This window comes from Lepidochelys kempii, chromosome 6, assembly GCF_965140265.1.
Source record: "Lepidochelys kempii isolate rLepKem1 chromosome 6, rLepKem1.hap2, whole genome shotgun sequence".
Taxonomy (NCBI): Eukaryota; Metazoa; Chordata; order Testudines; family Cheloniidae; genus Lepidochelys; species Lepidochelys kempii.
In genome coordinates, this window is record NC_133261.1 from 60,007,902 (window position 1) to 60,034,096 (window position 26,195).

The 26,195-nt window shown below is 51.9% G+C and overlaps 1 protein-coding gene across 27 annotated transcripts in view; it reads left to right on the forward strand.

Moving 5' to 3' along the window:
- Window positions 1–26,195, forward strand: part of LARGE2 (LARGE xylosyl- and glucuronyltransferase 2) — a 118,524-nt gene that overhangs the window by 12,766 nt on the left and 79,563 nt on the right. For 22 of the 27 annotated variants that reach the window (XR_012159406.1, XR_012159407.1, XR_012159408.1 and 19 more), the window contains 10 exons: window positions 17,789–17,969; window positions 19,325–19,587; window positions 20,331–20,413; window positions 20,984–21,107; window positions 23,041–23,212; window positions 23,469–23,573; window positions 24,605–24,717; window positions 25,159–25,284; window positions 25,518–25,673; window positions 25,906–26,069. Coding sequence is in view for 24 of the 27 variants with exons in the window: in XM_073348121.1 (XP_073204222.1) it covers window positions 17,870–17,969; window positions 19,325–19,587; window positions 20,331–20,413; window positions 20,984–21,107; window positions 23,041–23,212; window positions 23,469–23,573; window positions 24,605–24,717; window positions 25,159–25,284; window positions 25,518–25,673; window positions 25,906–26,069 (1,406 nt within the window). In the remaining 3 variants the exon portion in view is untranslated. Of the gene's footprint in view, window positions 1–11,013; window positions 11,248–15,730; window positions 15,878–16,024; window positions 16,137–17,788; window positions 17,970–19,324; window positions 19,588–19,817; window positions 19,920–20,330; window positions 20,414–20,983; window positions 21,108–23,040; window positions 23,213–23,468; window positions 23,574–24,604; window positions 24,718–25,158; window positions 25,285–25,517; window positions 25,674–25,905; window positions 26,070–26,195 lie in introns of those variants that run through there. The other 5 variants (XM_073348113.1, XM_073348116.1, XM_073348117.1 and 2 more) reach the window with 5 other exon arrangements.

Sequence of the window (26,195 nt, forward strand, 5' to 3'; positions counted from 1 at the left end):
AAAAAGTAATAAAGAAAGTTGCTTATTACAGAAGCTTCATGTCCTTTAGGGCTAACCCAGGCTAAGCAGTGGGGTTCTCTTGCTTGTGGCACTGTATCCCTAAACCTGGTGTAGTTCTGTTCAGGGCCCAGATGCTGCAGGGCATTGCTTTTAGCTGCCTCTTTCAGATCACAGGCCTACAGCAGTGTTGCAAAATATGCAGTCTTGGCTGGCTAGGCTACACTCTCACTAGAGAGAAGTGGAGAGATAGGAAAGAGAAGAAGTAAGATAGGGAAGGAAAAGGACACAGAGGGAGGTGGTATGGGGAGACGTCTCACATCCCATGTGGGGGTTGGGATTCAGCCAGAACTGGTGGAGGTGGAAATGTTGTCGGATCTTTCATCACATGACATAATCTTTAATTCCTGGAGGGTTGGCAACCCTAATGCCGTTTGGCTCCCTTTTTGGCTCTGCCTGGTCAGGATGTCCCTCAGGATTAGGATGACAAAGGCCCAGGGTCCCAAGAGACAGTGAGGATGGCAGCGGCAGCCATGATGGTGAAGCTTGTTCCAGTAGCCAATTTTTCTCCCCAAAGTTTCTTTCTTCGAGGACTCCAGAAGGGATGTGATGGACCAACTAGCCCATCCCCTCATTATTTTGCTCACCAGTTAGGCCTAGTATTCAACACACTGATTTTTGGTGCACTGGTTTATGGTTCCACACTTTTTTTTTTGGTTTACGAAGCATGATCTTAACACAGTCCTTGAGTTATATCAATAGGCCCTTTTGTTTGGACTAATTCAGTCTTTGTCTCACTTTTGCACCTTTCCTTGTCAACGTTTGTTGTTTGAGATTGTGACAGTTTATAAACTTTCACGCCTTACAGTTGAGCAGGTCTGGATGCAGCAGATGCAGGCCTGGATCAGAGGTACCCATCGTTGCCTGCTTGCAAGAGTTGTAATCCACTGAATGGGATGGATTCCTGGCTTCAGCGTAGGCTTTCAAAGTCTTGGATGGGCTGGAAGCAGCAGTTCACATCTCAGATGGTTCAGATCAGTCTTGTATCCTTGTCACTGTAGCTAACTTGGCTTCACGTGCTTTGCTGTATGTGTGGTGTTCAGATGGGGCCTTGAAAGCAGAGACCCCGTGAACTGTGCAGAAGCATGAAACATCCCAGGGCATTTCTGTAAGAGTTGGATTTGTTTGCCCCAGTGTCCTTGGCCAAACTCCCTTCTGGCCCACAATGTGGTGCCAGATGTTGTCCACCTGTGTTCTTCTGCTCCAGAAATAGCTACATTTCAATAGAGTTGTGTGAAGAGCTGTGAGATCCTTTGGGATCTCTCAGGTATATTTGTAACCTGCTTCTCACTGTAATGAATAGGAGGGAAGATGTTGGACTTCTGGGAACAGGTGATAGGCTGGGAAATTTGTAACATTACCTAATGACTCTTCCATAGGGCCTTTCCCCTTCCGAGGGCCACCACAAGTTATTACCAGCTCCCTTTAGGTCTCCTAAATCCAAGAGTTTTCTAACAGTGTATCCCATTAAACAAGTCAGACACGTTTTTTGAGTCAAGGGACCTAGTTGCTTAGCTAATGCCTACTTTTCACTGTCAGTTAATGGGCGAGTTGTCTCTTCCAATACATAGCCTGGGGATTTAGGTATTTGAACCACCAATCCTGGCTGACTTTCCGCTTCGTCTTCTGATTCAACAGGCTCATCCTCTTCATCCAGGAATTTGAACACCAAGCTCCCTTCTTGATCCTTCACCATTGTACCATCAGTTTTGTATTTAGCTCTATATCTCTGTTTTTAATCTCTTGTGGACACCTTACGGGTATATCAATGTTATGGTATATAGGCTGACTTGCTGCTTCACTCCCACGCTTTTTGCCAGACCGTAATGACACACACACCCTTTTGCCATTCTTTTCCTCTTTCACACATTCATATGGAGGTGGAATGACACTTGGCTTTACAGATTCCTCCTCCTTGTCTTGTGCTTTTGCCCTCTGCCACTCCTTCACAACATTTTCCCAAGCCTCATCATTTGAGGGATTATGATGGAAAGCCATGCTACAAATAGTTTTCCTAGCCACCAAAGCAGACTCCAGTTTATTAGTCACTTCAGTGTATTTCTTATTATTCTCTTTTCCAGGTGGCTTTGTAGCTTGTTCAGTTAAAACTGACACAGCTCCTTTATATCGTTTTGCCTCCAATTTATATTTCTGTTTTTCCTGCATTTGTGCATCCATATCACATTCCAATTCCTGACAAGTTTGAGTTAAAGCAACCATCTGCTGGACATTAGGTACATTTTGTGTTTTGCAAATCTCTTTTCATCCCCTCTTTTTGTAATCTCAGCTTCTTCAGCTCCTGTTGCAAACTTTCCTTCTCCTGTTTTCAAATCTCATGTTCCTCTGCAAACTTATTCACAGCCTGATACATAATCCAAACATCAGCATTTCTCCAAATGCTGTCCAAACATTGTCATTTGTTCCCTTTTAGGAGTAGGAGTGCCACATGTCTGATACTTTAACAGCATTTCATCCAAACACCCTTCCTTGTCTGGGACAGGAACAGTGTTAGGCAACCATGGATCAGAGCCAAGATCTTCACATGCCTGTCTCAGTAAGCACCTCTCAACCATACCCAGGGGCTTCAGGGCATCCCCCTTCTCCCCCGGTATGATGACCCTTCCCTGTCTGCGTTTGCAAAACATCGACTCCAGGAACGACCAATACAAACCCCCTCACCAGTATATTTCCCTCTCTTCATACTGTAACCAAATCTGGCCCCCGAGCTGTAATTAATGTCAGAACTGATTCAGAACAATATTCAAATTAGTCGGTTAACACCAATGATTCAAGATACCAAGCTCTTAACTGGCAACCAGATCATACACAGTTTGATTCATTTTAAAGACCTTTTCACTTAAACACAACAGTAAACCATCCTCTGCTACCAAACGTTGACAACAGGGGGTGCTACTACCCCGAAATGGATGTTTACTGGCTCCCAGTGGTGCAGATTACTGTCATACCAGTGGAAAAGGTCCACAGTAATTATCTTCCATACACAGCTGTTTATTGAGAAGGAATTACACAAGTGGTAAAGGGTTAATTAAGCACATCATTCCTACGTTAGACATTAAGAGCTATGCATTCCTCCTAACGAGTGTCTCTTTCACAAATATACACAAACAGGCCCTGTACAAGCCTCACACAGTTCCTGCTTGCCAAACAGAGAAGGTGGTTACCAATTTTATAGATGGCTTCTTTCTTCCTGGTCTGTTTTTCTCAGCCCTCTGGTCTGTCTTGGCTTCCCTTGATTGCCTTGAGACCTCTCTGGTTCATAGTCCTACTTGAGCCCGCGGAGCTGAGTTTTGGCTACTCTGTCTAGCAGTGTTGTTTCTTCAATCCTTAATTAAGGAGTCCCAACCACAGTAATTTACTTTGCTTGATTCTTATACTTTTTCCTCAAAGGAGTCACATGTCTTAAAAGCATGCCCAGTGGGCGTGTCGTTACTAATTTTTACCTGATTAGTATTTTACAACGGGCTGGGAGGGTGGTACTGAACGAAGATCACCCCACATTTATTCACTCAGCAATCATTCGCTCTATCTCTCTGCGTGACGGTCCTGCTGTAAGGTCACTATAACCAGGTCGACCTGTGCTCCGGGCTGGAACTTTATACATGTGATATTTACTTTTGCGTGGGCCCATATTTGCATACCAATAGGTTCAATATCGATCATACATGCAGACTTTGCCAGTTCTTTATCAAATTTGCTTCTGCTTAAAGGGAACCTGCTCCCAGGATCCTCTACAGCCAATCAGCCACGTTTGTCATTTCAAGTTATGCTCACACCATTCATTCAGTATGGCCGCACCAATTTGGCAGCATCCCAACACCAGGTGTCCTGGTGGCTCCAGAAGATAGGTACCTTGCCCTTGCATCGAATTGGTTCTCCCTTCTCCAGCCTGGTGCTGTTGTTGTGTCCCTCATTGCTGGAGTGCCTTCTCTAGCAGTGCCTTGGTGAAGGATGATACCTGTGTTGTGCAGTCCTTCTCCTGCTCTGCAAAGTGGCTGTTTACTATTAGTCAGTTGCCCAAGGCAGGTGGGGAGCAATGCTGCTTTCTGAGCTCCAGACAGCAGGGAGGGAGAGGGCTCAACACTTTCTTGCTTAAGCCCATGGAGGAGCTGGATGTTGGTGCTGGTGTTTGGAGATCTCATGTAGGCCAGGTCTATACTAGGAGGGACTGCTGGTGGAGCTATACTGGCAAAAGTGTTCATGCAGCTTATACCACCAAAAAGTGCTTTTGCTGGTACACTGGTCCAGCAAGCGAAAAACCTACACCTCTAAAAGCCCTTTTTTGCTGGTATAACTGTGGCACACTAGGGCTTTTGCTGCAGAAATGTCACCAAAAAATCACACCCCTAACTGACATTGCTATACTAGCAAAAGTCTCTCGTGTAGACCTGGCCTTGGGCTCTGACAAGTGTGACACACAGGCTCTTTCAAGGTCTGCTCAGATATGGCTTGTTACCAGACTAAATTATCCCAGGTGTATCATTTACCACGCCAGAAAGGATCCCTGCTGAACTGTGTGTATGAAACTGCCACAAGGTGCCTGGAGACCAGCCAAGGAGCAGCTGCTGCTGCTGTTACTGGACTGCTCTGACAGGAGGGGCTGGTGTCAGCCCGTGTCTGATGCATGTCTTTGTGCTGCTGGCTTCTTCTGTGGCATGGGAGGAAGCTGATTTTATGTTCCTGCTGTCCAGGTTGTTGCACTTGAGTTCAGCCCAGCACATCGTTTCTTGCTGCCAATGTATCCCCACAAACCAGTCTGTCTGAAGGGTGAAATTGGGTGAATACTCCTAGTTTCTCCATAGGTGAGGCAGATGTGGATGGGGTGTGTGTTCCATCAGCCAGGGGACTCTTCCTTTTCCCCTCTCTTGCTGGACTGCAGGTAGAGGTAGGGCTGTTCAGTGTGTCCTGTCAGAGAAAAGAGGGAAAGCATTAACTCAGACATGGCATAGCTGTGACACTGACATTTAGAGGGAAAATCTCTCAGCATTGCTGATGACTAGATTCTAATATCTGTACTCCATAGACTTATGAAGCAAGCTGCTATACAACATGAGTGTGTGGGGAAATCTGTCCCTCTTCCTTATCTGAGCACTATAATTCTGTCTGAGAATAGAGGATGTGTTATTTTCTATTAATTTATGGAATATGTACTTAGGTGCTGGAGCCTTAGAACTGTGTGTAATAATGAGCCAACTGGCTGGAGAGGGGTTTGACACATGGGCATGACTAAGAAAAATGTGATGCAGGCTGTCTGCAGGTTCAGGAAAACATCACTGCATCAGTTACATTACATTAAACTTTTCAGGGGTTTCTTTGCAGCCAGAGAGATCAGACTATTTTTTTTAATGAAGACTCATATTCTGGAGCACTGTTCTATGACTGGAATACATTGGCTATTCTGCCAGAGGTTGCTATCTTTCTGATGAGATGCTGAAGCAAGATCCTACCACCTGGTAAAGGTCCCACTTGTCATAAAACCAGGGGACAGTAATCCTGAGCGTAGGGGTGTTAATTCTGCTTTCCTGGCTGAATTCCATTCTCCCTCTGTAAATTCCTTCTGCAGTTTCACTTTTGTTCTTCCTCACTTCCTTTGCTCCTCTGAACTGCTGTGTAGTTTTCAGCTGCTGTCCTACTCTCTCCCAGAGGTGTTTGCATTTCAGCAGTGTGTGAAATGATCCCTATGTTACCTCTGTCACTGTGGTGGTGTGATGAGATTTAAAGGTAACCTGTAAAAGGGAAAAAACTAATGGGGCCTTTTAACAATTTATTTAAAATTTTGATGGAGAAAGAAGCCAGGGAGGAATTGAAAAAATTGCAGACCTTCTCCCTCCCTCCACTTCCCCCTGCATGGGGTTCTTGCCTTAGCAATTTAGGCCTTCCACTCTCCAAAACTAGTGTGATATCCCATGAGGCAAGGCAGTAAATGCTGGACACCTCCCAGGGAAAAGATTTTTGTGTGGCTGTCAAACCGTGGCAGGCTGGGACATTTTTAATAAGGCACGCAACAATTTTTAGCAAACAAGTTTTGCACTAAACTTTCCATCCTGACGAAGACATCACACCATTCAGTCTGTTCTGTCATGGATAATTCAGTTCTACACTTGGATGCCTTAAGTGGCACAACCATTTTAGTGACATTCCACAAAAGGGCATCCTCCATGCAGCAGGACCTCATACGTACAATGTGTGTGAGGTCACACTATGCAGAGGATGCAATTTTGTTCTACAATGTGTGTGGGGGGGCTGGATGGAATCACCCAATGACTGGATCTGACCTGTGGGATGCCAGTTGGGCCATGGGTTTTTTAATGAATTCTGTGGCATCTAGTGCATGTGTTGCATACATAGGTAACACACCATTGCTGTCCAAACCTATTGATAACACACACCTAATTCCAACAACGGAGAGAGATTCACTTTCTCTAAAATGTTACACACATCCTGCCACCCTACTGCTTTCAATGAATGGGAGATGGCTAACGCTATGAAGAGTCTAAGACAGCCCCACCTCCTGACAGTCTGCCACTGACAGGGAAGAACAGATTTAACATTTCTAATAGTAGAAAATGAGCAAGATGCTTCCCCCCCCCCCTTTTTTTTTATGTTGTAATGGTTAGAGGAGGAGATGTCTCAAGCCCTGAATCTCCTTTGCTGGTTCCCTTAATGGCTGCTGTTACCACCTGCAGTTGCAGACATGTTGAGGAAGTTCTGACACATACCCCTCCTGTGTAGTGTCTAGCTGTGTGTTATGATGGGAGGTAAGGGATTAGCAGTAGCCTCAGGAGAGCTGCTGGGGAAAAACATTGAACCTAGGAGCTAGGATGGTCTTGTTACTAACTGAACGGCTTCTTTAATCGTTTTTGGATAGATTTGTTATAAGGAAGTGACCTCAAATCCTAGTATGGTGCTGCCACTTTGTGTATGAGATTCTTATTGAGACCAAATATAGTCCTCTTGCTGTGCTCTTGTACAACACCCTGGCATGCACCTTTGGGGGGGAAATGGCACAAATCAAGGAAGAAATTCCCTCCACCCACATTCCATAAACTAATTGTTCACCTGACAATAGTCTGAATAGGAAAAGGGCAGCCAGGCTGGGGCCCTGAATGGGTCCTATTGTAATGGCCCTGCATGGGCTGAGCTGCTCATGCAAAGGTAAGCCCTTAGGCTAGGGGAAGGGAAAAGGCTCTTCCTGGGAGCAGCCAGTACTAGAACTGTTCAAGCAGGCAGGGGGTGACTTTAAAGAAAGCAGCAGGAATGAATCAGTTGTTAACCAAAGAATGAGGAGATTGCTGGGCTGGGAGCTGCAGAAGAGTAATATAGATGGCTCCTGTGGTGAGCAGAGTTCTGTGCTCTGGGAAAGCCAGAACACCACCTTGCTCTAAGCAGCACTCATTGCTCTGCACCCTTCTAATAGAGATGGGTGGCGGAGAAAGGCATTAGTGGGAAACCTCTCATCTTACCACTGGCAGCATGTGTCTGCACAGAGCAAGGGAGCCAGCGAGGAGCATTTGGCTGGAGAGGGAAGGGGGGAGGGAGCCCTGCTAAAATGGTGAGGGAAGCATAAAGACAGCCAGAAGAATACAGCAATTGGTGTGTGTAGATACCAGCATGCATGAACCCATCTGTGGCACATGTGTCCTCATGCATGTACCTTCATGTGCGCAAAGGCCCCTGTGGGAGCCTGCATGTGGAGGCCTGAGTGTACCAGGTGCGTGCAGGCAGAGACATAGGCATTTTTATTTCAGGGTCAGCCAGACTGGCTCCAGCAGTGGGCAATACCTATTTCTCACCTTTCCCAGAATCCTTTCCTACTCCTGCTGTTCATTCACTGCTGCTGCTCCTGTGAGGCCCTGGCAATTGCTTCCTGTCCAGTTCACACACCTGCAGCTGGAGCTGTGATCTCCCTGATCGTTATCTCAGCTGCAGAGCTACAAATGTCATAAAATGCCCCAGCTCTGATTATGCCCCAGGCAATCTTCCATCACACAGCTGTAAATTCCATCTGCCCTAGAGCAGTTTCTTCCAGCTGGTTAATGCCAGCAGCAGGGGAGCTCTGGTTCTTTTGTTATAGGACTGAGTCAAAAGAAAGGCCCTTACAGGCCTGGGAGTGGAGTTGGGTCCCTTGCTCACTAAGGGCAGGAGTTCAGTATTCTACAGAGGCCAAGTGGACTGTGTGTGGATGGGTCGGGGAAGGGACAGAGTCTTCTGTCTGACCTAATGGCAGAACTTGCCTACCCAGACTAGTGCTTGGAGCACTCTACTGAACTCTGGAAGAAGCCATGTTCACTCAGCTGGAAGCCAGGACTCATGAGGCTGAATGAGTGTAGTGAAGGAGGGAGGGTAACTTTGCCCCATCCCAGTTTTTCAGCTGGACTCTTGCTCTGCTTGCAATCCCTGCTGTCCTTTTCCCCTGCTTGCAATCCCTGTTGTCCTTCTTTTCTGCTGGGCAGTGAGCTTCTCACATGCAGACTGACCCGTGATGACTCAAGGCTTGCTGTCCTGGTTTTGCACCTGCTACCTAAGCTCTGGAGGCTGAAGGCAGGAGCTTTGCTGGTATGGGATGGATACTGCCATAGCTAATGCTAGGGAGTAACTAGGCCCTCTGGCCCCCCAGCCAATGAGATGGGGAGGTTCCAATATAGGTAGCCAATAGGGGCTTCTGGGCTGAGCTGCCCTAGTCAGCCCATACAAGCTGCTCGGTCAAGGCAGAGGTCTCTCATATAGGCATCCTAGCTTCACCAACTGGTGCAGAGGTGCTGGGAGGTGGGGTGGGAGTTGTGCTCTCTCTCAATTGAAAGGAGCGGGTGTGAGCGGGGGACCTTCTGTGGTGTCTCTTTCCATGGGAAGATCTCAAAGACCCTCACACATATTAAATATGGAAACTTCACAACCCCCCTGGCTATTATAGGCAGTTGTGTGTGAGTAAACTGGTATCCAGAGGTGAAGTAGCTCACCCTGGGACCCAAAGTGGGCCAGTGGCAGAGCCAGGAGTCCTGAATCTCAGAGCCCTATTCTGACCACTATTCCGACCACTATTCCAGGGAGAGGGCTAAAAGCCCAGACAGCCAACTCACTTGTCCATGTTTTAACCTCTAGATAACACTTCCTTCTCAAAGGTGGGGGGGAGCCGAGATAGTCTGACTCCTCTTTATGGTGAGGGTAATGCTCAGCTGGAGACCAGTTTGAGACTGGAATGAACTCCCACAGGAACTAGAGACCATCACAAACCTCACCACCTTTTGCTCCAAATTCAAGGTGCCTTTTGTTGACCTTGCCTTCTCTAACATAAATACAGAACAACAGGGATAGTAAAGAAAATAAAACCCTTCCAAAACAAAACACTCCATTATAGATGCATCTCCCCCAAGGATAGGATGAGAGAACAAACTACACATGACAGGCTCATGCTCCGCATAGCACTTAATGCACTACTGGAAGGTGCTCAGATACTGTGGTGATGAGTGCAACGTAGGAACCTATACGGCAAAGACTTCAGGCTCTCTGCTCTAATCAGTAGCTAATGTGCCCTGTGCCCCCATATGTCGCTGAAGACCTGCAGCAAGGAAAGAGGCCCTGCTGGTGTCTGCAAGGTACAGTGCTGCTCCTTTCTCAGCCCAGAAAGATGCAGCAGCTCATCTATGATGTGGGGGTAGGACAGCCCTAGCCCCCTCCCTCGTGCCCAGGAATGGGCTGCACATAAAGAAGCTATTAAGGAGCAATTGCATGTTTGAATGGGGATTTCATAAGGACAAGAAAGAGCCGGTTGGGCTGGAGGTAAATGTCTTTCCTGGGGCAGTGTCTGTGCACATGTGGAGGCCCAGCCCAGGAGGTATGCATTGCACTTGGAGATTATATCTTTCTGGCTGGCAGGTCTGTGCTTGCTGGCTATGGTTTTACTAGTGCCTCTTACTTTTGGGGGTGGGTGGCAATTTACTTTCTGTCACTCCCCTTCCTACCACACCCTATGCATCCTCCCAACTGCTCTTCTGAAATGCAAAGTGGGGAGAGGGGCAGGTAGTGTTCCTGCATCCTGGAGAGAGATGCAAGCCTGCCTTTCTTTCTGTAACCCTTGAGGCGGAGCGGGAGAGAAGTTGCAGGTACAGGCAGCCTCCACATAGCTAGCATTCTGTTCCAAGCCTGGGCTATTCAGCTGGGCCCCTCTTTCCTCTGCTGCACCAGGAAAACCCTGATCACTTCATATTCCCCATTCAGTTTTGTGTGGCAGGTTTCCCCACTGTATTCCTGGGCTCTCCGGGAGCTATTCTGCCTTCGTAGGGGTGTTTGGGGCCTGCTGCTTTTTGCCCATTCAGTTTAGACTATAGAACTGGAGACTCTACGGGAGCTGAAGACTCTGCCCTGCACCCTCTTCCCCCGTCCTCCCTGTCTCCCCATGCTCCACACCGGAGCTCAGCCCTCCCCTGAGGCACTGCAGGTGCTCCTCTGCCTGGCTCAGCTGCGTTACAGGGGTTCCCCTGTGCCCCTTCCAGCTGAGGGTCTCGAAGCCCTTTGTAAATGCTCATTTAATGAACCTCCCCCTTCCCATGAGAGGTGGGTAACACGAGCCCTATAGCGCAGAAGGGGAAATGGAGGTAACAGCGACAGAGCTGGGAACAGAGCTTAGGCAGCCTGATGCCCCCAGTCCCCTGCTCTAGCCACTAGCCCGCGCTGCCTTTCCAAGCACGAGGGAGCCTGGTGCAGCCTGGCCCGGGCGCCGATCAGCGCGCCAGCGGGACTCCTCGCAAGCGGTGCCGTCTCAGAAAACCTGGCCCGGCCCCGGTGGGCTGCGCTCCCCGCTCATTGGATCTTCGGGGCTGTCCCAGCCTTCTCCTCTGCAAACATTTGCTCCAGCCAGGTGTTTGGGGGGGTGATTTTTCCCTGCCCGCTCCCCCTGCGGGGAGGGAGGAGACGTTTGAGTCAAGGCGGTGGGTGGGGCTTGGAAGGCAGAGAACTACCTTTGGGCAAGTCCGGGTGCGCAGCAGGGCTCGTGAAGCAGAAAGTGAACTTAATCTCTTGCTTGGTTTGCTCTCTTCCCGCCCCTATAAGGGCGGGAGAGCCTGGGCTGCAGGACCCGGGGGGAGTGGCTGGTCTGAAAGGGAGGAGTGGGAAAGGAAGCCCCAGACTGCACGCTAGGCTGGGAGCCGCTCTGGGATGACGAGAGGGGAAAGCCAGGTAAGGAGATCTGTGCCAGTGGGGAGCTGCAGCAGGGGTGTGTGTGTGTGTGGGGGGGCTCTGTGGGAGGAGGCGATGGTGCTGTGATGATGGGGGTTGGTTGGGGGGGGGGAGAGTGTGAGAGCGAATGGAGAATGGGGCATGGCATGGCGTCGGGGGAGGGAATTAGTGGAGGCGATGGAGTGATAGTGGTTGCCTGTGGAGGGAGCTGTGTGAGCTGGGAACATTTCTGGCTAGAAGGGTAACTTGGAAGAGAAGTTGCAGGACTCTTCTTTGCCATGCTCCGTGGTTGGACCCTGTGCTGTCTGTCCCCAGGGTCTCTCTCTAGCAGACTCCCCTCCCCACCCCCCATTTCACCTTCACGGTGGAGACAGCCAGCTGGAGATCACTGAATGGGAATGGGAGTAGGTAAAGCTTCTCTCCTTAGTCTGGCCAGCCTCCCACTTGGCCTCATCCCCTGGGTGTCTCATAGCTCTTTCTCCTCTGCCACCAGTCTCCACTGTGCCTTTCTGGTACACTTGCCAAACTGTTAATCCCAACTGGGACTAAATTTGTTTCTTTGAACAGTCCCATTTATCAGACTGTTAAGGACACAGCCACATAGTCTGCATCTGCCTGCTTGCTGTCACTGACCATTAAACTTGGTGAGCACTGATCTGCCATCCGGTGCCTAACACAATGGAGCTTGGGTGAAGCATCCCCCTGGTTCCAGGCCAGACAAAAGAGAAGGAAGGGAAAATCATGGCATTGGAACAGAACACAGTAAAGGTGACCAAAGGGCAGCCCACAGACCTGTAGTATGTAGGAATTAGGTTGTATATCTTTAAATAGTTTGTGAGCCCTCTAGTGGTCCTCACTGTCTCCTGTGTTTCACATCCTTGGATATGTGTGTGTGTGTGTGTGTGTGTGTAAACACAGAATCCTAGGAATGTAGGGCTGGAATGGAGCTCAAGAGGTCATCTAGTGATTCTAGTCCAGCCCCCTGCCAAATAGATATAGACTATCCCTGACCAGTGTTTGTCCAACCTGTTCTTAAAAACTTCCAATGATGAGGATTCCACAACCTCCCTTAGAAGTCTAGTCCAGACCTTAGCTATCCCATGGTTAAATTTCCCCCCTAATTATCTAAGCTAAATTTCTCTTGCTGCAGATTAAGCCCGTTACTTCTTGCCCTACCCTCAGTGGACATGAGGAACAATTTACTTCATCTCTCTTAGCAACACTTCTTAACATATTTGAAGACTATCAGTTTCACCTCCCCCACATACCCACTTTATTTAACCTTTCCTCATAGTCAGGTTTTCTAAACTTTTCATCATTTTTGTTGTTCTACAATGGGCTGCCTCTGATTTGTCCACAGGAAAAATGTGGCACCCAGAGCTGGACACAGCACTCCAGCTGCGGCCTCACCAGCACCAAGTAGAGCAGGACAGTTACCTCCTGTGTGTTACATGGTGACACTCCTGTTAATACACCACAGAATATGGTTATTCGATCTCTATTGTGCCTGAGTAGTTCCTTCATATTGTGTTACGTAGAGAGCAAAAGACACAATAAGGCCAGACGAGGCCCTCAAAGATCTGCAGTGCAGCTGGTGTCCCCCTCTGTGTTCTGAGGGTGCAGCCTCCTAGAAACTACAGGTCTGAGCATGCGATGCACCCTCTTGCTCTGAGTGGTTGGCTGCAGGGCACTCTGGGGAGCCTAGTCTCTGTGGGCTACACATGAGGACATCTGCAATCTGCTCTATTATATGCCCTATAGATTCAGCCCTTGGGCTTCTTGCACAGTCGTTGGCAAGGCAGAGTCTGATGTCCTTGGAGGAGAACCTAGAGCAGTGGTGGACAGCCTGCAGGCTGCACACGGCCTGTCAGGGTAATCCGCTGGCGGGACGCAAGACAGTATTTACATTGACCGTCCACAGGCTGGTTGCAGTTTGCCGTTGCAATCCAATGGGAGCTGCAGGAAGCAGCACAGGCCGCAGGGACATGCTGGCTGCTGCTTCCTGCAGCTCCCATTGGCTGGGAATTGGCTGGAGAAGCCACCAAGATGTTGGCTACCCTTGAGGCAGACTTGCTGCAGCCAAGTCACTGTGCTCCAAGTGGTTCTGTGGAAAGCTCCTCATTGCATGTGCTTGTGCCTAGTGGATATGTGATTGCCTCCCCAATGCCTGGAGGAATGGGCGACCTCAGTGTGAAGGCTGAAGGCCTTTCCTGCATCACCTGCTATCCGTTGGGTTTAATTGTTTGGGCTGTGTCGCTGGGTGCCCATCACTGTCCAGTGGAAGGAAGGAAAACAGCCCCCTGCTCCCTGCCCCACAGGAACTAAAGGCTCATCTGACAGGTTTCAGAGTAACAGCCGTGTTAGTCTGTATTCGCAAAAAGAAAAGGAGTACTTGTGGCACCTTAGAGACTAACCAATTTATTTTAGCATGAGCTTTCGTGAGCTACAGCTCACTTCATGAAGCATCTGCACATCAATAGGCTTGGGTCTTTGAATAGGAAGGAAGTTCCCAATCCAGGCCCATTTAGTCGACTGGCAGGAGGGAGGCTATTGTTTGAATGGTCTCCAGATGTTGTGTAGAGAGGGCAGGGATCAGTTCTCAGTTATTTGCCAGCAAAGACAGAGATGAAAAGTGGGCTGGGCCTGTGAGAGGGTCTGGTTGGGCCACCCTAATTGGGGGTGGGGGGTCAGCTTGGGCTTGTGTGGGCAGGACCCGGAGGGGAGTATGGCGGGGGGGCTTGCCAGGCCTGTGGGATCTGAGCCTTTCTTGCATATTTCATCTTTGCTCTGGAATTGAAATGTCTATTCTAAAAGCAAAAGGTCTCTGCCCCTTGGTGCTGTGAGGAACTGGGGGGCTGAACCTGTTCTCCTTCATGGAGTGAACAACTGTCTCTTTGCTGCTCTCCTTTCCTCTTCTTGGATGAGAGGAGCATCCTCAGCAGCAGCTCCATGCCTCTCTGGGGAGTGTCCAGAGCTGGAAGCTTTTATGCTGGAGGAGGCTGGGATCTGAGGCAGCCATCGCACAGGTGTCAATGACCACACAAAGTGCAAGGCAGAGGAGAACTTGGTCCCTGGTGTTCTGTAGGGAAAATGTTGGGAGGAGTAATGAGCGTTGATGTTTCAGTGCTCTAGGGATCAAGCAGGGAAATGAGGGGAAGAAGAGGAACCAGCCACAGGTAGCTGTGGTGTTTGTCATGACGTTTGACCTGTGGCCCTTGAGCCTAAGCAGAGGCCCCATCTAGTAGGTAACTGTCCCACAAGTCTGAAGAATGAAGCATGCATCATTGGAGGCAGCAAGGCTTGGAGATTAGCTGAGCTAACAGTCGGGAGCTAAAAGGGGGGGGAGAGGTGGGAGAGTCACATGAGAATCTCTGCCTCCTTCTAATACCTGCCAGTCATGGGTCAGAGGCAGGAGGGGGAGGGGGGCATGTGCTGCCAGAAGATCACTGGTGGAGGCGGGGAGTGTGTGTTGGGGGGAGGAAATTCCCTCTTTTATGGTCTCCCTGCTAGCAGCTGAATTTTCATTGTTTGGCTCCTTTTAATGTGTCAGCCCTCTCTCCTGAAGTGGGGATGTCTCTTGGCTTTTCTCCATTTTTTTTTTCTTCTCTTGACTAACTCTCTCATTCCTATGTTTCTCATGACTGATTTGCTTCTTGAGTAATACCTCTGTAGTGATGCCAGTGCTACTGGGGAGGCAGGGTAGTTTGATGCAATACATGGCCAATCTTTTATTTCTAACTATGACTCCCCTGAGGGCTTGGGCAGGGCTGGCGTGCAGCAACTGTCTGTAGCACTTCCAGTTGCAAAGGTAACATTAAAAACATGACTTGAGTGTAACTGATGCCATGACATTTGCTTAAGACTTCAGACAGCCCGAAACAATAGCTCTGAGAGGCGTGAACTCAAGGGGCTGTTAACTCTGAAACCCAACAATGACCATTTAACTCACCATTGTCAGCTGTTCCACTGTTGAGCAAAGCACTGAAAAAGGGATGGGCCAGATGTATTGTGATTTGCACAGTATACTGAGCGTGGTGCCCCATTTTGCTCTCTCAAGTGGGTGGAGCTTTCCCCAAACTTCTGGTTTCCCCCTGGCTTAAAGCTGTTGTAAGGTGGGTCACCGTCGCATTTTGACCTAGCGAGCGCCTGTTTATCTGTGCCTCTGCCCTGGCACAGGCACTAAGGTAAATGCAGCTCACTGACCAGGGGGAAGACGCTGGGGGTTAAAGTGTGCTGTGGTCACCTCTGCAGAGGGTTGATGTGATGAATGTGATGCCCCCCTCCCGCAATTCATTTCACTCTAGTCCCCAGGGAACATTTCTCTGCATCACGTACCTCCTCTCCCCACAGTGCAGCCCTGAGTTTCTCTGTGCACGAGGCCAGGGGCTCCCTTTGGAACATGGCAGCGCAGTGAGAAGCTGTCTGGGTGGTGCAGTGAGCTGTCAAGGGCTCTGCTCTCTTCCCCACAAGGGCTGAACAGGCTGCTCCCCACAGGATTTCTAGCCCTGGGGACAGGACACTCAGGGAACTGAAGCTGGATCCACTGCTTGGGCCTGTGGAACACAGCTCCCTGGGCTTGGACAAGCCTTCTCTGGCTCAGGAACGTAAAGGGGCTGCTTGTCCCTTTAAGGTAGGAGCACTTGGCCTGTGACTCCCAGTCAAGCAGTCACGATCTTTACTCCGCATAATGCCAAACTTTGTTAGAGCAGGTAATCATCCACAGCCAGCAAGGGGAGGAGGGAGGCGTCTGGCTGTGAGTCCAGTCCCTATGTGGCCAGCTGGGAGCCAACGCAGGGATTGTCATGGTTTTGTTCCTCAGGAGCAGGTCAGCTGGATGGAGGAGGTTGGGAAGGGAGCCAGAGTGCTGAGTTTTGCTTCTCTCTGCTTGGGTAAGGATCCCAGGGCAGTGTGGCCTCGGGTGCTTTGTCCTTGAGTCCGGTATCTCGGGAACAGTTCTGGCCCCTCCAGACGGAGTGGGGGAGGGGAAATTTGTTCTTTAACTCAAGGGCAGGTTTAATTAAACATCAGGTGACCTGGCAGTGGCTCAGAGCTCTATGAGAGCAACTTACTGAACACCATCTTGTGCTCAACAGCTGGCTGGAGGCCAAGCCTTGGGCCTGGGATCCTGTGGGAGCCACAGGTTTAGGTCTCTGTGCTGCCTACTGAGGTGCAGTTGCTGGAAGTGCCCCAGCAGTAGGGCATTGCTTTACCGCTTTCTGTAGGGACCAGTCTGTGTGACTGCAAAGCTGGGAGGCAGTTTCTCTCTGGTCAGATCTAGCCACTTTCCAGTGACAGCTGTGGCCAAGAAGAGTGACACAAGGGGTGTAAGACATCATCCCACCTCTCCCTGCACACCTTTCTCAGGCCACCTCCTTACTGGCTTTGCAAGGTTGTTAGGGTGAGTGGATTCTCACTGGTGTCCCCATGTAGTAGCCCAATTTGTGGCATTCCAGGTGCCCACCGGAGTGGGGTTCTGTAAGGCAGTGCACCCCCTCTTCCCTGGCAGACTCTCAGCTTGGGTCCCTGGAATTCTGATGCCAGGTGTTGGGACCAGCCTGCTCTACACGTGTCCACTGACAGCTTCTCTCCAGAGTTTCAGGGGCTCCCCCTTGTTTCCTGGAGGGTCCCTGGAGGCCTCTCCAGCACAGCATGGACACTGGGCCATTCTGTGTCTGGAGGGATTTCAAGCTGTGGAATGTTACCTGTCAATCTCTAAGTTGGCCTGGGGGTCTGAGATCCCTCTCCCTGTGCCCTGTAGGAGCGGTTCATCCTAGCTGGGGGCCCCCAGGTCAAACTCGTGGGAGCATGTGGCAGAGTATTTCCAGGGAAGGGTCCTCTGCTTTGAACTGCCATCAGAGTGCTGAGCAGCCTGAGGAAGAGGAGGGAGCATAGCCTAGTGATTAGAAGAGGGCACCGGGTCAGGAGTCAGATCTCAACTTGGCCAGCAACTCACTGCCTGTGCCTGGGTGAGTGCCTTCCACACTGTGTGCCATGGGGCTGACGATCCTGATGAACTGCTTGGGCGCCAAGAGGTTGAAAATTTGTTGAGGTGCATTCATGGGGTGCTGGGAGCTGGAGCTGGATGTGGTCTGCAGGCTGGCTTCTCCTTAGCTAGGTCAGATTGTTGACAGCTTTGGGGTAGCATCTTTGGGTTTCTGCTTAGTAATTGGTACTCACTCAGCTCCTGCAGTGACAGCCACAGTCTAATAATAATCCGGGACCAGGCAGGGTGCTGCACTGAACAGTAACAAGGGGTAAAGCCAGCAATGCTGGAGCCTTCATGAGTGGGTACAGGAGGCAGCGTCTCCAGACTCCCCAAGTCAGCTTCACAGTAATCCCTGAGTGGGGCGAAGGGTGCCCTCTCAGCATGCCTGGGAGAGCTTTGCTGGAGCTGAGCTGCCATCGTGGTTACACAACTGCTTCACCCAGAGACTCTGAGCTAGTGCCATCCTCTGTGCTCAGAGGTTGGACTGAGTTGGGCAGAGCCCTGCAGGCTTGTGCCTTGGCTCTGTCACTTCCATGTGCTTCTCCTCCATTGCAGGCTCTAGGATGCTGGGGCCAGCTAGGCTGAACCTGCCCACGTGATCCTCACTGCTTCCAGCCCTCGCCCTGCCTGCCCACCATGCTGCGCTCCTGGCGTGGAAAGCTGAAGCTGCTGCTCGCCACTGTAACACTGGTGATCCTTCTCTCGTGGCTCTGTGTCTTTGTGGGCAGTTCAGAATGTGAGTGTGGCCTGGCTCTGGGTTGAGGTACTGCCCAGGACAGGGGAATGAGCGACAGCAGACAGCTGCCAGCCAGGGCTCTTGGCTTCTTCTGGTTCTGCCACTAACTCGTGGGCCCAGTCCCTCTGCCTCAATTTCCTCATCTGCTGTAACATGGGGTGACGCCCCTGCCTTGTCTCTGGGGGGGCTTGTGGACAAGTACATTACTGTATATAAAGCATTATGGGTGGAGATGTAGCTAGGAGAGGGGCTTAGAGATGGACATAGGGGCTGGGATCCAAAAAGGTTGCAAGGCTGAGCATCACAGGTGCTTAACTTCTAGATTTGTAGAAAATCACAGGAACAACACTGTGATCTACAAAGCTTGGGCTAGGCGCCTAGGCTCCCTATGCAAGGACTGGGGAGAGCTGGGTGCCTCGCAATGGGATCCACAAAAGCCAGTATTGCTAGGCTGGGAGCCACCTCAGCTAATCAGTGGGAGATGCTGATGAGAGAGGTGCACTAAGCTCCAACCTCCCAGCCCAGGCACTTATCTCTGTGGGCTGTGGGGAGGTCCTATCTCAGCTAGCGATCCAAACCGGGGGAAGATAGGTGCTCCTGTGCCTCACTGGTGTGTGGGGCCGGATCCGATAGGCCTGCTCAGAGGCTACCTAATTCCACTTAAAACAGCAAGGGGGAGGGAGCGGTGGAGGCGCTCCCTCATAACCTGGTTGGGTGCTCATCTGGAATGTGGGAGACCCCTGGTTCAAAACCCCGCTCTGCCTGAAGAGGAGAAGGGATTTGGACAGGGATCTGCCACTTCTCGGCTGAATGCTCTAACCAGTGAGATATAAAGTGATTCTCACTCTCTCTGGCCCAATTAATGTTTAATTGAAGTGGAATAACTTCAATAGCAGAGATTGAGGGAGATGCACATCAGAATATTGTCCACCCCACGCAAGCTGTTGATTGGAGTTAGGCAGCCTCTGAACCTCCACTGGATTGGGCTGTGCATGTGATGCAGGTGGCCCAGTGCCTGGTTTGTGAATAGTAAGGGGCTTAGGTGGGAGATAGGTGTCTGGAGCCTAGAGGAAGGCAGCTATGCACATGCCTCTGTGGGGATTTGGGGCATTCTTTCTTCACAAATGGCTGTCCCCAGCCACCAGTGCCACTCCCATGTTATCCCCCTCCCTCCCCATGCCCTACACTCACTGTGACTTTGGGGTGCTCTCTCCCCATGCATGGCCAACTGTTATCTCTTCTCCCTCCCCCTTTCCATGGTCAGGGGGCACTGCATGGGGTGCTGTCCCACCCGTGACTCCTACCATGTCCCGGGGTGTGAAATCACAGTGATTTGGGGGGCTCTCTCTCCACAGATGGCCGTTCCCTCCTATTGTCTCCTTGCCTTGGGGACCAGGACCTGGAGCGAGAGGCCTTGGCATCTCAGGTGCGCAAGGTGGAAGAGGAAAACCTGCAACTGCGCCTGCAGCTCAGCCAGTCTCGGGCGCAAGCTGGGGCTGTGGAGGGGAGTGATGGCAGCCAGCAGTGGGCAGCCTCCTTTGAGGATGGGGATGCCCCAGGAGATGACAGGAGCAACCGCACAGGCTGTCCCAAGCAGCAGATGGTGCAGAAGTGTGAGGTGAGCGACTGTAGCTGGCTTCATGGCGCTGTCCTTGGGGAGGGCAGGCACCCTGAGGGGCCTGCACATATGGCCAATGACACCGGGTGCTGAGGGTCTCCATGGCCTAGCAGCGAGTCCCTAGGTTCAACCGCCGCTGTATAGCTGCCTGATTGCACTGGCCATGCCAGGGCCTCCCCCTTGCTGTCTGCTTTGTTCATGCCTCAAATACGTGGGCATTTTATTTGCAGTTAAGAGGGTGATGCTGACAGCCAAAAGAATGACCCCTTCTTGCGTCCCACTGGGAGATGTTAGTGCCCCTCCTCAGTGCCTCAAAGTGTGTGAGCATACAGGTAGGGAGGCAGCACCAGGACTCCTGGGTTCTCTTCCCAGCTCTGCCACTGACCTGTTCTGTGATCTGGGGCAAGTCCTTCCTCGCTCTCTGCCTCAGTTTACCCACCTATCACCTGTGGGTAATGACCCTGACCTGTGTCCCTAGGGGGCTGGGTTGCTGAGACTGTTTCTGTATGAGATATGCTGTGTGAGGTGAGATGGGCAGGTAGGAGAACTGCCTGACCAGAACGTTATGCAGCAGCTATCGCCATCTGCCTTGGGAGGAGAGGACTCTAATCAGTGCCAAGATCTTGGGGTGGGGAATGATACTACGAAGTGTTACTGACCCAGAGGCTGCTGCATGCTGGACAACCCTTGCCCCAGGGGTGCTGCTTTGGGCAGGGCTGATGGTGCCTTCTGTTTCTGGGCAGCTCCTGCACGTAGCGATTGTGTGTGCTGGTCACAATGCGAGTCGAGACGTGGTCACCCTGGTGAAATCCATCCTCTTCCACAGGTAACCCAGACAACAGTGTGGGGGGAGCCTCTGCTATGCTATGCTAATTTATAGAGGTTCTTACACAGCACTTACCCTGTCTTCAGGGGCTGGTGGGCTTCCATCTCCATTTCAGACCCATGTGCTTTGGGGATTCAGGTAAAATGGGGATCAGATATGAAACACTCCTGCAGCTTGGCTCCCCAGTCATAGGGCAGTGTGGGAAGGGGAGGTGCGCAACTGGGAAGCCCAGGCTGTGGTGGTGGTGGAGAACTTAACCTGTCCCTCTTCCTGTCCCTCTTAACCAGTCACAACTCCCAGGATCCTGTGTTACTGTGACCAGTGTTTGAGGGTCCCATGTGAAGGTGCTGTGCTGTCTGGGTAGGGACTGAGTGAGGTGCGGAGTGGTGAAGGCTCTCTGGGTCCCACCTGTCATCTGCTGGGGGGTGTGGATGGATCTGTCCCAGGTGGACCCTGGCTCAGGATGGGGCAGCTTCTCCCAGATGCCACCCGCTTTGGTGGTGGAGGAAGCTGTCCTGGGCTCAGTGGCTCAGGAAGGATCTCTGACAGCTGCTTGTTTCCTCCTGGCAGGAAGAACCCTCTCCATTTCCACCTCATCACGGACTCGGTGGCTCAACAGATCCTGCAGACTCTCTTCCAGTCCTGGATAGTGCCCTCCGTCTACGTTAGCTTCTACAACGCAGACGATTTGAAGGCAGGAGCCCCAGATCCCCTTCTCCCCTCACTGTCCCTCTTCCCCCCACTTTCTCGGCTTCTCTTTCCAGTCTCGGTATTCCAGTGAAGTGATCAGCCACTCAGGGAGGCAGGGATGGTGGTGAGGAGAGTTTGCCAGACTATTAACTCTCTTGCTGCTGGCCCCTCTCTCATCTGCTCTCCTCCTGGTGTCTGTTACCGTTTGACTGATAAGGGGGCACTTGGTTGGCGTGGGAGTTGTGAAGGGGCCTTTCTCCTCCACTTTGGCTCTGGTCTGAAGTAGTTGAAACCTGCTCCCTTCTGCGAGTTCCCAGGTGGCTCCAGTATGAAGGAGCTGGCGAGGCTCAGACCCATTCCTAGCAAGCGCATGTCAAAATGACACAACCACTAGCCCAGGTGACACTAACTGGTCCCCTGGTTGGTAGCCTCCTCAGAGAGCCAGGTGTAACTGGGCCATGCACTCTCACCTAGAGAGGGCCCCTCCAAAGCAAGATGGGACTCATTGGCTTGGATATGAAACAGCCAGAGTCAAAACCATCCACAGAAGCAGCGGGGCATGCTATAGGGCAGTGGGAAGCCTAGGCATCAGAGTTCAGTCTGGTCACAAAATCTGAGAGCAGCTGTACAAGTCATGCCCAGATGATGGGGAACAGGGAGGAACTGTGGACAGCACAGAGAAATATCCCAAAGGGCCCAAAAGAGAACAGGCACATGGGTAGGAGTCAAGTGAGACTCAGCCTCTGGAAACACTGCTAATACATCAGGGGAAACCCCGATCCTTGATGAGAGGGGCTGGGAGAGCCTGGGGAGAGTGGGGCTGTGATGGGACAGAGCTCCACAAAGGCCACTGTATCTGGGGGCTGTGTACTCGAGGGCTTGTGTCCCAAAGCCAGGAGGGGATAGCTCCTCTTTGTAAGGCTCTGGGTACCTCAGTCCCTGGGTTCTCTCCTCGTGGAGCAGGGAGGAGACACTCAGCAGGTGACATTCGTCCTGAGGGGCCCAGAGCAGACACACAGACTGGAGGGAGTACAGGGAAGGGCAACAAGAATGAACGGGGTTGTGGGGAGCCATTAAAGAATGGCATCCGTCCAACTTGGCTAGTGACTGTAAGGAGGGGAGGGAGAATGTGGTGGCTGGGGATATCTGGATGTGTAAACCCCAAGTCGGGGAGGGGGAGATTTTTCAGGCTGATACATAGGGTGCAGTGTGGGGCGGGGCAGAAGGAATCTTGGCTGAGTCTCAGGATGGAGACAGTCGCTGGGGGGAGGAGCCCATTGCTCAGATGTTGATCACTAACTGGAACAGACTGGAGAATGGGCTGTAGGGCTCAGTCCTTTGTGGGCCCTGGGAGAGTGACTGGCTGCTCTCCTGGGCCTTTTCCATCTTTGCTGCCTGTGGAGACATTGAGTGAGTGGGTAGGGGTGAGGACAAGATCCCTGGAAGTCTCTGATTCCCGTGTTCCTTAAACACTTCAAATGGAAAATACTTTAGCACTAAGCTTGGAATCTGTGCACCCCCTGGTGGCAGCTGCCATAGTGGATGTAATCTGTGGAACAGGCCCTGTGCGGAGGCCTGAACAGCTGGAATATTGTACAATGCATCAGTAAAATCCCCCTATGTTCTATCCCCTGAGATCCAGGGAGTGTGCCTCCCACCCACACGTGGAATGCAATCTCCTTGCCTTGCTAGGACTCACCTCATGCCTCCTCATTAGCCCCTTGAGGGCTTTGAAGCTCTGTAGCACAGTTGTGCTGCTTCGTTAGCCTCTGGGGCAGTGGGGGTTGGATTTGGGGAAGAGCCATGCCATTTTACACCTCTGTTTCCGGGTGAAGTGTTGGATTTGTGGTACAGACTGGGTGCTGTGTGTCTAGCCCCGGGGAGATTCGAGAATGGCTATATCCTGGCCCTGAGGGCTTCTTCCCTCCCTGTTGCAGGCAGAGGTGTCGTGGATTCCCAACAAGCATTACTCTGGGATTTATGGGCTGATGAAGCTAACGCTCACTAAGGCGCTGCCCTCCAACCTCTCCAAGGTCATTGTCCTGGACACAGACATCACCTTTGCCACCGACATCGCTGAGCTGTGGGCTGTCTTCGGGAAGTTCTCCGGTGAGGGGGAGTTGTGGAGAGGAGGAGCCTTGGGACCAGTTGAGTAGCTGTACCTCTGGGAGAGAAGCCAGGCCCACTGCCCTGGCTCCTCTGAAAACCTGCGACCCCTTGGCACTGGGTGGAGTTTAGGAGTCTGTTCTGCTTGGCTCTCCCTGTTTGTCCTTATCAGCCACTTGTGGGCGGCGGGGGAGGAGGGGGCATGAATTTGTGGTGGGCACATACTTCTCTGGTGAGGTGGATCTGTCTCACTTTCCAGACAAGCAGGTGATTGGGCTGGTGGAGAACCAAAGTGACTGGTACCTCGGAAACCTCTGGAAGAACCACAAGCCATGGCCAGCGCTTGGACGTGGCTTCAACACAGGTGAGCCCAGAGCATGCACAGGTCAGCTCCTGTTGGGCAGGGGTTTATCCTGTCTCTGTCAGTGGTGAGGTTGGTGCAGGGCAAGGCCGCCAGAATGTCTGGGGGGACAGGGCTGGGATGAGGAAGCGCCTCCTTCTGCTCATTCCTGTTAATGTTGCTGGTAGTGAGGAGCTGTTGCTGTGACTCCCATCCTGTCCCAGAGAAAAGCTGCTGCTGTTCTCTGTGACTTGGGGAGCAAACTGCCAGCTCAGGCCCTGCCAGCAAATCCACTGGGAATTGAACTGTGCGTGGCCTTGGCCACAAGAGGCTGATGGCAGGTCTCCCCAGTGGCTCTGCCTGTGCCTCTCAGTCGTGACTGGCCACCATTTCCTGCTGTTCCAGCGCAGAGGCTCTCTTACACTCTTTGATTTTATAATAGGAATAAGTGGTCCCAGGGAGCTGCACTGAGACCCTCTAAACTCACTCAATGTGTCTCTCGAGTCTGAACTAGAGCCACATGCGCCAGCCTTGCTCCTTGGCTGCCGGTGAGGTACTGCACTCTGCTGCTTCCCCAAGGGTGGTTTCTTAGGGTCACTCAGTGGCACCCCCCAGAGGTAACTGCTCCCCTAGGCCCTTCCTTTAGTGAGTGTGAGTGACAGAGCTGCCCAGGCCAATCAGAAAGCTTGTGGGCTGAGCCCCCCCACACTCCCTGTACTCTGGGAATCCTATCAGAGGTGAGTTCCCAGGCCTCCTCCAGCAGTAGACCCTGTTGTTGAGAGGGGTGTGGGACACAGGGATGCCATGTCCAGGCTAGCCAGCAAGCCTAGAATCCAGTCCCTGGCTGGGACACCCAGCAAAGGGCCTTGCTGTTAGAGAACTTGCTATGGGGATGGCATCCCAGACCATTGACCTAGTATGCTCCAGAAGGGACTGGCTGGAGCTGAGCTCAGGGGTGGCATAAGGCTGGATCGACTGCATCAAACACAGTGCTGGGCTGGCTGGTACCTGTGTGATGTGGGGACACCTATGACCTCTCTTTCCTCGCTTCCCAGGGGTGATCCTGCTGGTGCTGGAGCGCCTGCGCCGGATTGGCTGGGAGCAGATGTGGCGGCTGATGGCGGAGCAGGAGCTCATGAGCATGCTGTCCACCTCGCTGGCAGATCAGGTATGGAGCCAAGCTGAGCCCCAGCCTGCAGGCTCTTCTTTGACCCTGGTTCCTACTCTTGGGTAAACTATAGATGTAGGAAGCTGCAGGTGGGGGAGTAAATGCTGGGGCCATGGGATGCTGCTAACACTACAGACAACGCTGGCTGTGAGTGGGTACCCTGGGACCCATGCTTGAGATCTGTAACCTTCCACTCCATCAGCTCAGTCTTGGTCCTGATCTGTAGCATTCCTTGCATTTCAGTCCTGGACACCTCCTGAGCAGGGTCTGGTTACCGTGCCCACCTGTAGACTGTAGAGTGGTTGTATGATATGGATGATACAGAGATCCCTAGTCTGACCTCTCTTGTCCCCTCAGGGTTTCCCCTCCAACTCTTGGGGGTGGGGGGTGTCCTCCAGAGGTGTCCAGTTCTCCATGTGCTCACCGGTGATTCTCTTCCAGGACATCTTTAATGCAGTGATTAAGCAGAGCCCAGTGCTGGTGTACAAGCTCCCCTGCTTCTGGAACGTGCAGCTGTCTGACCATACCCTCTCAGAGCAGTGTTACTCAGAGGTCTCTGATCTTAAGGTGGGTCTCCCGGCCCCTGGCTGGGGCCTTTCCCCCACATTCCCAGGAGGAGCTGCACTGGGCCCAGGAGCCTCACATCTCCACAGCTGCAGGCACTGAACCCTCCTGGCCTGGAGGATGGGGTGTGGCGTCCTGTGGTGCAGCTTGCACCCCAGGCCTCGTGGATGGGTGGTGGTAGAGCCTAAGGGGTGGGGGAATACTGTGTCCCTGATGCTCCAGCCCATCTTTTTCAGGTAATCCACTGGAACTCGCCCAAGAAGCTGCGGGTGAAGAACAAGCATGTGGAGTTCTTCCGGAACCTCTACCTGACCTTCCTAGAGTACGATGGGAACCTGCTGCGCAGGGAGCTCTTTGGTTGTGCCAGCCTGCCCAGCCCACCCAGAAACCAAGTGAGCCCTTGCTGGTGGCTAGCCCCACCCCTGATCCTCACCTGTCCTTAACGTGGGAATGGGACATTCCATCCATGCCATCTCCTGGGACTCTGTGAGGGCTCTGTCCAGTCTAGGTGAAAGCATCCCATGTGTTCCAGCTGCAGCACCTGCCTGCTCCTACCTCACCCCTGCCCTTGGGTGTTTTCTAGCACGAGTCTGGCTTCTGCCCCACTTCATTCTTATGTTCTAGCTGCAGCAAGCCCTGGAGGACCTCAATGAGGATGACCCCTGCTATGATTTCCGCCGGCAGCACCTTATGCTGCACCGCATCCACCTGTTCTTCCTGCAGTATGAGGTCCTGGCCTCACCTGACCCTGCTGATGTCACCCTGGTGGCCCAGCTCTCCATGGACAGGTACCTGGAAGGGGCTGGGATGGAAGGAGGGGCGGCTCCCACTGCTGAGGACTGAGGAGCTGTGGGCTCTGTAAGCAAGTTCATCAGCCCTGGAACTTTTGTACGCAGACAGATGCTGTCAAACTG